We start from the raw sequence: 12,432 nt of genomic DNA, 5'->3' as shown, positions 1-12,432 counted from the left end.
GAACTTTCTCAAAGAGCCATAGGTAACATTTTCCCTTTTTCATAAAATCCTAAATTTCTCTTTGTTTTTCCAACATACTGAAGACCACTGAGTTTTCCTGTATGCCCCATTTGGCAAATATTTCTTTGCAAATAAAACATTACATTTAGAGATTCATCTCTATATTTTATTTAGACTTCAGTAGTTTAATTCTCTGTATTAAGACTATATCTGCTTAGAATATCTATAGTGGCTTCTTCTCTGTTATATGAATTCCAAGTGAAGCCATAAACTAGACTCCTCAGGTGTCATGATCTCTGTCTTTATTAAATCAGGAGAGGCATTGCTAGATCTGTGCTGTTGGGGTTGAGAAAGAAAAAACAATTAGGGTGCAGAGGTGACTTCATGTCCCCCTCTACCAGCACCATCAGAGTGTGGCTGCATCTGAGGAACACCCTCAGCCGATGGAGGCATCAGGAGGAGCAGCTGGGGCAGCCCAGCCTCACACATCTGCTTCCCTGGGGGTTTATGTTCGGGTGTGTAACACTGTGGGAGAGTAACTATTATGCTGCGTACAGTAATAAGTTGCAAAATCTTCAGGCTGCAGGCTGCTGATGGTGAGAGTGAATTCTGTCCCAGATCCACTGCCGCTGAACCTTGATGGGACCCCACTTTGCAAACTGGACGCCTTATAGATCAGGAGCTTAGGGGCTTTCCCTGGTTTTTTCTGATACCATGCTAACCAGCTGCTAATGCTCTGACTTGCCCGACAAGTGATGGTGACTCTGTCTCCTACAGATGCAGACACGGAAGATGGAGACTGGGTCATCTGGATGTCACATCTGGCACCTGAGATTGGAAACATAAAAACAAATGGTCCACACAATTAATCATGTAGTAAGAGAATTTCCCTGAATAGCCAGGCTGTACTGACCACCCTGGGCTGAGTATACTGCCAGTGTTCTCCATCCTTACATGGGAGCCAGAGCAGCAGGAGCCCCAGGAGCTGAGCAGGGGCCCTCATGTCCATGCTGTGTCCTGAGTGGGTCTGATTCCTGCAAGAAGTGTGATCAGCCTGTTAATAAGTCTTCAGGGCAGGAGGTTGTACTCTGGGAACATGCAAATGAGGAGAGGATGGGGCAGGCTTGGCACAGCTGCAGGACTGGCTCATCTCAGTAACTCAGCACCAGCTCAGTGTCCCCAGGTGTCCCAGGTAAGACCAGGGTAGCATAAATTTGTCTCCAGAGAATGTGTTTCTACTGGAGACTATTTTGTTATGAGAAACATTTTTAAGGTATTTTTTGACAATTTGAAATATTCCTCAAGAGTCAATGGAGTAATGTATTTCATTGGTGTATGGGGATTATTTTGGAGAATATTTTCTTGTTTGTAAGAAACACACAGTAAATATCTGATGATATGATTCTCAGGTCTTCAAAAGACTGTTATAAGATTCCATTTAGGGAAGGGCGTAATTGTGCTATACTTGAAATATTTCTGTGAGTTTAACATTCTTCCTTTCTAAAAAATTAAAAATAAAATTTATTGACATGATGCTATATATATTTGTAAGTATTAGGTAATGGTGTTATGCCATTGTTCTTACCAGTATAAGATCAAATAATTTACTACGGATACACAAAGATGATGCCGTGCTTCTTCAACGCATGCAGCACTAACAGACCCACCATTATCAAGAGCTACAGGTCGTTTTAATACCCAGAGACTAAATGGACTGCACCTGTGTAGAACTTTTGCATCTCTAACTTAAGTACCAATAGATTACTTTTGACTGGAAGCCTTAGCAATAAAATAAATAGTTGATTAACACTTTTTTAATGTTTTATATATATTACATACTCTATTCTTCCAATAAAGTATGCTAAAGAAAAAAATGTTATTAAGGAAACCATAAAACAGAGAAAATATATTTACTACTTATTAAGTGTTTGCTTACAGGTGACACACACAGAACAAAATATAAGTGTATCTGCAAATTTCAAACCCAAGTTATTCAAGGGTTAACTGTACCATGATGAACGTAGCAGTCCCCATCTGTAATCTAGGGCTTTTCCCCTTTGCTGGACCTCTGCTCATTTCCAATGACCATATATATGTCTTACATTCTTTATGATCTTGGGCAGAGAACTCTGCCTGGATGCATTGCTGGCCAGATGGCCTGGAATGTGTATCTCTTAGGAAAGTGCTATGGTTTGACTGTGTCCTCCGGAATCCATCTATTGTAAAGTTAATTCTCAGCGTAATGGTTTTTGCCAGGTGGGGCCTATCGGGACGTGTTTAGGTCATGAGGGTGGAGCCCTCTAGTGGAATACATTAATGCCACTATAAACAGGAATTACAGGGCTGGGATCTCTCTCTTGCTCCTCTGACATGTTAAGACATGGCCTTCCTTCCTTTGAAGAACTCAACGCTCCAGGCATCATCTTGAAAGCAGAGAAAGCAGACCGTGTGGTTGATCTTCAGTTATCCTGAGTCAGGTAGGTTGTTGATGTGTCTTTTACCATTCATTTTCTGTTCCCTCCCTCACTTTCCTCCTTTCCTTCCAGTGTAAATTTGCTGCCTAACAGGAATCCTTATTGCTGGTGGATCCAAACTGAGATAGTAAAAAAAAAATCATTAATCTTTTGTATGAGGGATATTTCTCATCTGAAATCTTACCATTTCTCTTTCTTTGATATTTAGAAATACTCAGGAAGCACCTTTTTTTTTTTTTTTTTTTTTTTTTTTTTTTTTTTTTTTTTTTTACCAATCTATCTTAGATTGAATTTACGCTGTGATTTTTTTTTCTGTGTGTTAAAACAAAAAATTAAGTTGTAAGCCACCAACCTACTGAATGGGCTCCTCTTTTGGCAGAGAGAACGTCAAAGAAATCTGAAAAACTAGGTTAGGCCATGACTGGCAGGTGGGTTTAGATGTACCTCATCATACTCTCCTCCCTTTGGAGTTCAGACACAACGGACCAGTGTTATCATTACAACAGAGTTCTTTAGACTGACAAATCAGATGCTTGTAGCAATAAGACACCATACTCCAACATGACAGATAATAGGCCCCAAAGAAAATCTAAATATTGTACCCTAAAAATATTTTTTTGACGTATTCTGAAGTGGCCCTGCAAAGCTGCCTGTTGTGGGGGAAATTTGCATTCTGCAGAGAATCTCCTCCTCTTACTATGTCTTTTCCAAAGAGTCTGACATTTCTTTAAAGGTCTGATAAGCAACATTCACCATCTACTTTACTGTTACCTGCAAGGTTCATCTAAGTGACAAGAACCTTGACTTCCACACCCCCTTATCTAAACTCAAGGATTTCTTTATGATGAATTCAACTCTTTAGGCAGAGCTTAACTCTTTCAACCAGTTGCCAATCAGGAAAGCTTTGAAGCCACCTGTGACCTGGAAGCCCCTGCTTCAAGATATCCCACCTTTCCAGGACAAACTAATGTATATCTTTTATGTACTGACTTATGTCTTTTCCCTGTAATTTCTGTGTTTCCCTAAAATATATAAAACCAATGTGTAATCCAACCACCTTGGGCAGATATTTGCAGGGCCTCCTTAGGCTGTGTCACAGGCCATAAGCCTTATCTTTGGCAAAATAAACCTATACATTGATTGAGACCTGTGTCAGATACTGTTTCGTTTACACTGGGTCGCAAAATTTAAAAATCCTCTAGAACTCTCTACACATCCATAAATCTACATTAGAGACAGTGGAGTGAGTATACCTCAACTCAAGTCATACTTTGAGTTTAAGAACCAGGCAGACTTTCAGGTACTTTGATAAATGAGGAGACATTTGGAATAGGGTCCTTAGCCCAGGGCTAAGGTCAGGCTGGCAGTGCCTGAGAACTTCCAGGCGCTCTACCTGGGCTGTGGAGGAAGCAGCTGCTCTCCTGAGCCACAGGGCTGAGGAACTGGGAGGAACAACAGGCCCTGCCCACAGGGCTGCCTGGCAGGGGCTTCAGGGAAGGAAACTGCTCACAAATTCGTGGGAGCTGCATTAAGCATATGTCCCCCAGCCTGGCAAGAGTGAAAGTCTCAGAGACCCAGACCTTAGGGCTGGAGCTGGGATCCTGGGCTGGCTGCTGTCAGCTCTGTCCTCCCTGGTGCTGAATGACTGGGACCCTGCTGGAGCCAAAGAGGGAGGGTCAGCAAATGTCCTCAAAGTCTTTACTCAGCCAGACCCTGTTCTGCTTGGAAAGAAAAGGAACACATGCTACAAAAATAAACATAAAATTATGTGTATTTGTAATATGAATTTCTAATATAAACTTTACATATTAAATACATACATGTTAGAAATAAGCTATATTTATATTTTTGTATATACTATGTATCTGTGGATAAATATGTGATGCATGTTTATGTATAAAGAGATGCAACTTTCATTGCTAGTATAAGGTATAGTTTTAAACTTTAATAAATTGAACGTGAACATTGAAAACAAGCACTGGGTGCACCACATCATGGCCCCTCCTCACTCCAGGGCCTGAGGGTCATAAAGCTCAGGACTCTCTTCCATGTGTCCCCTGGGCGGATAGCAGCGAGCTACCCATTGCTGAGGATCATGAGTGACCTGAGAGGGATCTGCAGAATCACAGGGCAGCAGATGCCCAGGAGATGGATAGTGAATTTGGACCCTGAATGGAGGGAGGTTTTGTCCACAGGGCTCAGCATAGACAAGTCCTTTTCTGGTCATTTCTGTCAAACAAAGCAGCACACTTGGCTCAGAGGCTGCATGGTCAGAGGATGAAGCCCCTCAATGGCTCATTCCCAGCTTCCCCTCTGACTGGGGTGATGTGGGATATCTCTGCCCAGCTTTCATGACTGACCAGCTGCTGGGACCCTGTTGACAGTGGCCTATGTCAGTGCCATGCACAAGCTTCTTGATAGTTACCATTTTACTTTCTGGTCTCCAATAACCACAAATTGCCAACCATGACCCTTTCACAAAGATTCATGGAGAGGGGTCAGAATTATGGGTTGAGCAACGTGCCAGGGCATGTATGTAAGAAAAACAAGGTGTGGCCAGCCCATGTGGAAGTGAGGATGAATTTTCATCATGAATTCGGGGTAGGAGGTAGGAGAAAGCTTCTGACATGCTTCGGGCAGTGATGCCCACAAGATACATTAGAGGTGTTCATAGAAGAGGTGGCAAGCTGGTTTGAGATGAAAAGGGAATATGAATTCAGAGGTGTCCCCCAGCTTGTTCCCCTGAGAAGATTTCCGACCCTTAGCAACCCCTGGGCCCCCAGGCAGAGCTGTTGCTAGGGAAGATTTGTACATGATAGGGGACAGGAGGAGGGAGCACCTACCGTTGAAGGCATCTTGGTTGGTAATGGCCAGAGTGACATCTGTTCAGGCCCATTATTATCCCTGACCCAGGCAGGGATCATGTCCAGGAGGGCAGTAGGAGCCAGCAGGAGCTCAGAGCCATGCCCCAGTTCTGCTGGTGCCAGGCTAGGATGTTCTTCATACTCTAGCCAGCTCTACAGGTGACAGTGACCCTCTAACCTGAGAGACAAGGAAGGGGATGAAGATGGCATCCACATAACATGCTCACTGTCATCCAAGTGGGGGAACAAACATGCAGATTCCCAAATATTAATACCAAGCTTTTATTTCATCCAACTTGATGAAATGCTGATCAGAAGGAGAAAGAGTCTAACAAATTCATCATCAAGGAAAGTTCATGTTTAATACAAACTATCTGAGGCTGAAGCCTGGCTTCCCCTTCCTCACCAGGCAGTCAGGACAGCAGGAGCAAAAGGAGAAAATCTGGGTACCAAAGTCCACAAGGTGACTCCTGGGGCTGAACCTGCTCAGAGAAGGTGGCAACAGTGGATAAGTCTGCTGAGAATGCCACACCATCATACTCTGAGCTGGATGGCTTCAACCACAGACATTTATTGCTAATTTATTAGACATTTATTGCGAATATATTAGAACCATGGAAGGTTCAAGATCAAAGTCCAGAAGGATTTGCTTTCTGGTGAGAACCCTGTTTCTTGTTTCCAGATGTCCTCTCAGGATACATCCTCACATGTGTTCAGCAATGTGCCAGGCATGTGTAAGAGAAGCAAGTGCATGCTTTCCTCAGTACACGCTTGGAGGCTGGTGAGGGGTTCAGTAACAGCTCAATGACGTTTCTTTTATTAGGACACAAATCCTATTAAATCAGAACCCCAATGTTTTCACCTCATTTTGCCCTAATTACCTCTTCATAACCTCTATGTCTAAATGCAGTAATATTGGAGATTGGAGATTCAAAATATGAATTTGTGAAACACCATTCAGTTCATAGCAGGTGCAGTTTGAGGATATGGCCAAGGCAGTAGGAAGGGAAAGGCAAGGCTTCCAGTCTCAGAGCACAGAGAGCGTTTTCCCACCACTCAGCACACTGGCAGCTCCTCCCAGGTGATCCAGGTCACACATGAGACCCCATCCCTGCCTTGGGGGCAGTCTGCTGATAATGAAACAGTATCACCCTTAATTTCACTATTTCTAAGATCAGACTTCTATTTTATGTTTATTATGGGGTTTGTCCAATGGCCAGGTTTGTGACATACCACCCAATGGCAGGTTTGTGACATAACATCTTATAGAATATTAGATGCTGGTTTCCAGTGAGACTTGATGGAGTTTTTTCATGGGTTTTCATGGAGTTGATCTTATTACATCCATCAATAGGCTGCATTCTGTAGGGAACACAAAATGATTCCTCTCCTCAATAAACCAGTCACCTAGTTGAAGATAAAGGGTGTTCAGAATAGATGGTCACAAAACAATCAGGGGTTAAATTCTGTGATCCATGTGAGACGCCAACGATGTGGTTCTGGGAAAGACAGAGTGAGGTTGTGAGGGGCCCTGCAGAGCACAATGTCCAGGGCTAGGGTCGGGAGTAGAGGGCCCCTGGTCTGGATCTGTCTACTCAGCTCCATTCCTCCCATTGTTGAAACAGTGGCTGCACCAGCCAGGAACCATCTGAGACCACCTGATTCTCTGGACTAACAGCCGCTGAGGTTTGTGCTCTGAGCTATAACACTGTGAGTGTCTAACTGTAACCATTTAGATCAGCACTAATGAAAATAATTTTTTAATATGGTGAAAATGTCTGGAAATTTCTAACAGAAAAATTGATGAAAAGATGGTTTTTCTTAGGCCCCCACACCAGTCTCTGCCTGGGACCTGACTTTGTCTTTGAGCCAGTGGAATCTATGCTGAGATTGTAAGTTGGGCAGTGAAATCATGGCAGGGTAGGCTGTGCTCTGGGTGCTGTGGAGGACAGGAGGTCACTCTTTCAGGGTTAGTGATGCTGGGAGTTCGAGGGGAGAGACTCTGCATGGAGCTGCCTGTGAATCGCCCTAGCAATGCTCTCTGGACACTGGTCATCTCACAAGTGTACTTGGATGCCAGTGGATGGCCCAAACATGGGCTCAGGTTGGACAAGGACAAAGCTTTAGGGATGAATATATGGGGCTCATTTGATACTCTGAAGTTTCAGCACAAGCATAACGAATTATATGGGGAGAGAAAGAAGTCACAAGGTTGTGATTTTTCATTTGGTATTAAAATATATCCCCTCTGCTCATTTTTCCCTCCAGAATGTAACTACTGATACACATTTAACCAAAGTCACTGTTTTTAATTGTTTTAGTAACTGATAGCCTGTGTGCACAGTTCCTAAGTAACTGGGTAGGCAGACCATCATTCCTATGGTAAAGCCAGGAAGTGACTGTGGATGTGAACAAATGTGAGTTTAATGTACACGTCTCCAAAGCCATGGGCCACTGATCTAGGGAGAACCTGCAGTCAGTTCACTTTCCCATGCCCAGATGAGAGGACACCTTGATCTGTGTTCTTCTGATGAACTCTAAAAACTGGACCATATTCTGAAGGTCTAGTTCACACTTCTTTTCTTTGCTAGAGGGACTCTCTCACTCACATGTATTGTACTCTCTGCATAGGACAGTCTGTGATACATACAACTTGTTTTCTGCTAAATACCCATCAATCATGTCATTCATGAGTCTTCCATAGGTGTTACCCGCCCTATGGATCTGAGCTCTTCCAAAAGAATGGGCCAGAGGTGGAGCTGTGAAACTGTAGCTGGATGAAAAGCGTAAGCTTCAAAATAGGGTAAAAAAGTGGTGATAATAATAATATTCCAAATTAATCTGGGCTCTTGGCTGTGATTACTGGTAAGTGCGAAGGAGTTTAGGTTTGGTTTTTATTAGTTTTATTTCAATTGGTAAAACAGCCAAAGTATAGTGCACACATTTTGAATGTGAAACTGAATAAAGTTTATGTGTAATTCATTGTCCAGATGGAATGATAGAATATTCCTTCATGGACAATCTTTGCTAGTTGTCACCCTTCCCACCCAGCAAAAGTAACTGTCTTTCTGACATCTACACAATCATTTAGGTTTTCCTGTCTTAAACTTCATATAAATAGCATTAAGTGTATTTTTATCTTTTTAGACTTGGTGTTTCTCCTTACTACTTTTGAGGCCTTCATTTCTTCCAGTGGACTCGAGGTCCTGTCTGATGTCATTTCCTGGGATTCTGAAGGATTTTCTCTCAAATGTTTTATAAGACATAGCTGCTATGAATGAATGTATTTTGTTTACCAAAATTTTTTTTTGCTTTTTTGTTAGATTTGAAGGATATTTTCACTGGATAGATTTCCTGACTGCCTTCTTTTTTTTTTCTTTTTGGCATTTAAATATGTCATTTTACTGCTTCTAGCCTCTATTGGTCCTGATGAAAACTTAGCCAATGGCTACATTGTTGTGTCTCTGTATATAGTGTCTGCTTTTATCCTGATGCAATGAAGATTTTTTCTTGACTTTCAACATTTTAATATAATGTGTTCAGTTATTAATTTCTATTGACGATCTAAAATGGTTTTATTGAATTTTTTCATCTAAGAATATTTTTTATTACTTTTGAAAAGTTTTTGTCATTGTTTCTCCAAATATTTTTTCAGCCACTTTCTCTGTCTCTCCTCCTTTTTGACTCTCATTATACATTTGTTGGTATCCTTCACTCTGACCTATAAATCTCTGAAGTTTCTTCCTTTTTTTCTAAACATTTTCTTTATGCTCAATCATTTCCAATCCGCTATTTTCAAGTTAACTGATTGTTCTGTCATCTCAAATTGCTATTAGACCTAGCTAATAAATATTTAAATTGGATTATTGTACTTTTCATTTCTAGAGTTCCCATCTGGTCATTTTTTATACTTTCCATTTCTATTCTTGAGGTCCCACTTGCTGAATCTTCTTTTTTAAAATATTTTCTTTTTATGTCAATGATCATAATTTTAAAACTAATTATTTGAACATCTGCATATTAACTGCTTTGTAGTCTTTGCTAAAGCCAATAATGAGGACAAGTTAGAATCAGATTTCATTGGCTATTTTCTGTTGTCATTATTGTAGTTGCTTTACTTTGTTCTTTCATTATAGATCATACTCCTCTGTTTTTTTTTTCAGGATTTTTTAAAACTGAAAGCTGTACACTTTTGATAATATATTATAGTACCTCTCTTTAGATTGTGGGGTTTTTATTTTAATTTTAATTTTTTTAGAAACAGGGTCTCACTCTGTCACCCAGGCTGGAGTGTGGTGGTGTGATCATAGCTCGCTGCAGCCTCAACCTCTTGGGCTCCAGTGATCCTCCAGCTTCATCCTCCTGAGTAGCTGGGACTATAGGTGCATGCCACCACTCTCTGCTATTAAAAAAAAAAAATTTGTAGAGATAAGGGTGTCACTATTTTGGCCAGCCTGGTCTTGAACTCCTGGCCTCATGTAATCCTTCTGCATCAGGCTCTCAAGTACTGGGATTACAGGCTTGAGCTACCATGTCAGGCCTGGAATTGGTTTCATTTTTCTGAGCATTTAAAATTTTTTTTCTTAGTTACTTGTCAGAACTTACTTCTGGTACCTGACTTATGATAGTTGGAGTTATCATTTTTTTGACTTTCAGATGGTGTGAAAATGATATGCATTCAAGTAGAAATAGTACTTCTAGTATTCATACAACTATTCTATCTTCTCTTTCAATAGAGTATTCAATAAATTGCATGAGATATTCAACACTTTGTTGTAAGATAAGGTTTGTGTTAGATAATGTTGCCCTACTGTAAGCTAATGTAAGTGTACTGAGCACATTTAGGATAGGATAGGCTGAGCTAGTGGATGACATATATTAAATGTATTTTCAATGCGTGATATTGAAAAATCTGTATCTCATGTGGTGTTTGACCACTGATGTCTCTGCTTTTTATTCTTAATATTTAGTTTGAATTTATAAAAACTGCACATGTATCTGCACAGCTTAGTGGTCACCAATGATTTGAGAAGAAGTTTTGCTTAAATATCTGGAGGTTATAAATCTATCTCCTGTCAATCCATCTGTGTGTAGTTTAAAAAGCACCTGCAAAATGCAGCTAGTTCTTACCTCCCTCTGGTTTTACTTTGCACCGGGCACTCCTGGGTCTCATCACTCATATCTATAGCTTCTAAGTCACCAGGAATGTGTGCAGAGATTGTTTCAGCAATATGGCTCTATCTTACCCAGGAATCTGCTATTTACTGTTAGCAGTTGTACTACTTGCTCCAAACAGGGCATCATCTTTGACTAACAAAGCTGTGGACTTTTTCTGTTCATTCCCTATGGAGTTCTGCATGTTTAGCTGGAAACACTGAAGAATTTTACTTCATTCCTTGGCTTTACTCAAGTTCACCCCCTTTGACAGCGAGCTGCTAGTTTTATTTGCTATCCTCATATTGGTAAAACTCCAGTTCTGTATTTCATGCTGACTGAGCTGGGGGTAGAAGGGTGCTGTTACAGGCAAAAGGCTACAGACTTTTTCTGTCCTTACTCAAAGCACTAGTACTTTTTTTTCTATAAAGAATATACATCTTTAATTATTTTATGCTTCACCAATTTTCAGAGTGCTGAAATAGTTTTGAATTTTTAGCTTTATATTTATATGTGTGTTTGTTATTTATTTTTGCACAGAAGATTTATTAAACTCTTGGTGATGCCATAAACAGAGATGCCTTCTAAAATGCATTTAAATGAACATAATAGCCATGCTGAAATGGAATGAGGTTATTTACTAACATAAGTAATTTTGGACTTGAGAACTTGAACTCTGCACCCTCAGTTTAAAGAGAAACCAAGGACTTAAAAAATAGAGAATCCTGGTCCCTGGATTTCACATTCATGAAGAAATGCACAGTCAATTTTTAAGATGCCTTCTTTGTATTCTAGAACTGAGCAAATTAGTGATTACACTCTACATAATGGGAGCTATGATTGTCTTTAATAGAGATAAGAATTAGAAATAGGAAAATGTGGCTGGGTGCGGTGGCTCACGCCTATAATCCCAGCACTTTGGGAGGCTGAGGCGGGCGGATCACGAGGTCAGGAGATCGAGATCATCCTGGCTAACATGGTGAAACCCCATCTCTACTAAAAAAGTACAAAAAAATTAGTCAGGCATGGAGGCAGGTGCCTGTAGTCCCAGCCACTTGGGAGGCTGAGGCAGGAGAATGGCGTGAACCTGGGAGGCAGAGGTTGCAGTGAGCCGAGATCATCACACCTCTGCACTCCAGCCTGGGTGATAGAGCAACACTCCGTCTCAAAAAAAAAAAAAAAAAAAAAAAGAAAGAAAGAAATAGGAAAAGGTGCAAAATAGGAGGAAACTTGTGGAATTGTTTAAAAACCACCTTTTTCTTGTTTTTTAGTTACTTGTGTGTGTGTTTTAAATTCATGTGGAAATACTTTTAGACCTAAAATTTGAAAAATGTAGTAAAAATCATTCCCATATGCACCTCCGTCAGCTTGCTCTAATGTCAGCATCATAAATAACCACAGTATAAGTATCACAACCATGAAATGAACATAGATATAATGTTATTAGTTAACTCATTTAAAATACCATATGAATTTCACTAATTTTTCCCGTTGATGACTTTTTTATGTTACAAGATAAAATTCAGGTTTCTGTATTTTATTTGGTTATCCTGTACTTAATAGCTTTAAGTCTGTGACAGTTTCTCACTTTTGTTTCTCTTTCATGGTCTTCAAACATTTGAAGGCTACTGTCCAGGTATGTTGAAGAATGTCCTCCCAGTTGGGTTTGTATATGATGTTTACTACTGATTCAATTCACAGCATTAATTTTTGGCAAGAATAATATAGACAGGATGTATCCTCAGTGCTTCACATCAGATGTTACATAATGTCAACATGTCTTATAGGTGGTAATAAATGAATATGATCAATGAAATCTCTTTTGGAAGGAAGTCTTGGACAAAAATAATGAAAACAACTGCTTCCATCACTCTTTCTACTAGGTCATTGCAGACGTCATTAGGAATAGTCTATTTCTTCCTTATGTAATATGTACTTTA

General features: G+C 40.4%; 1 gene segment (V, D, J or C); it reads right to left on the bottom strand.

Annotated features, from left to right (window-relative positions):
- Nucleotides 1-505: 505 nt before the first annotated feature.
- LOC100940169 (immunoglobulin kappa variable 1-5-like) lies at nt 506-1,009 on the bottom strand. The segment is given in 2 exon segments: nt 506-828; nt 955-1,009. Coding segments are annotated over 2 exon segments (378 nt in total).
- Between the last annotated feature and the right edge of the window lie 11,423 nt (nt 1,010-12,432).

The sequence above is a fragment of the Pongo abelii genome, chromosome 12 (assembly GCF_028885655.2).
Source record: "Pongo abelii isolate AG06213 chromosome 12, NHGRI_mPonAbe1-v2.0_pri, whole genome shotgun sequence".
In the NCBI taxonomy this organism is placed as follows: domain Eukaryota; kingdom Metazoa; phylum Chordata; class Mammalia; order Primates; family Hominidae; genus Pongo; species Pongo abelii.
Note: the sequence above shows the minus strand (reverse complement) of the source record. Positions and strands in the feature narration are given on the sequence as shown.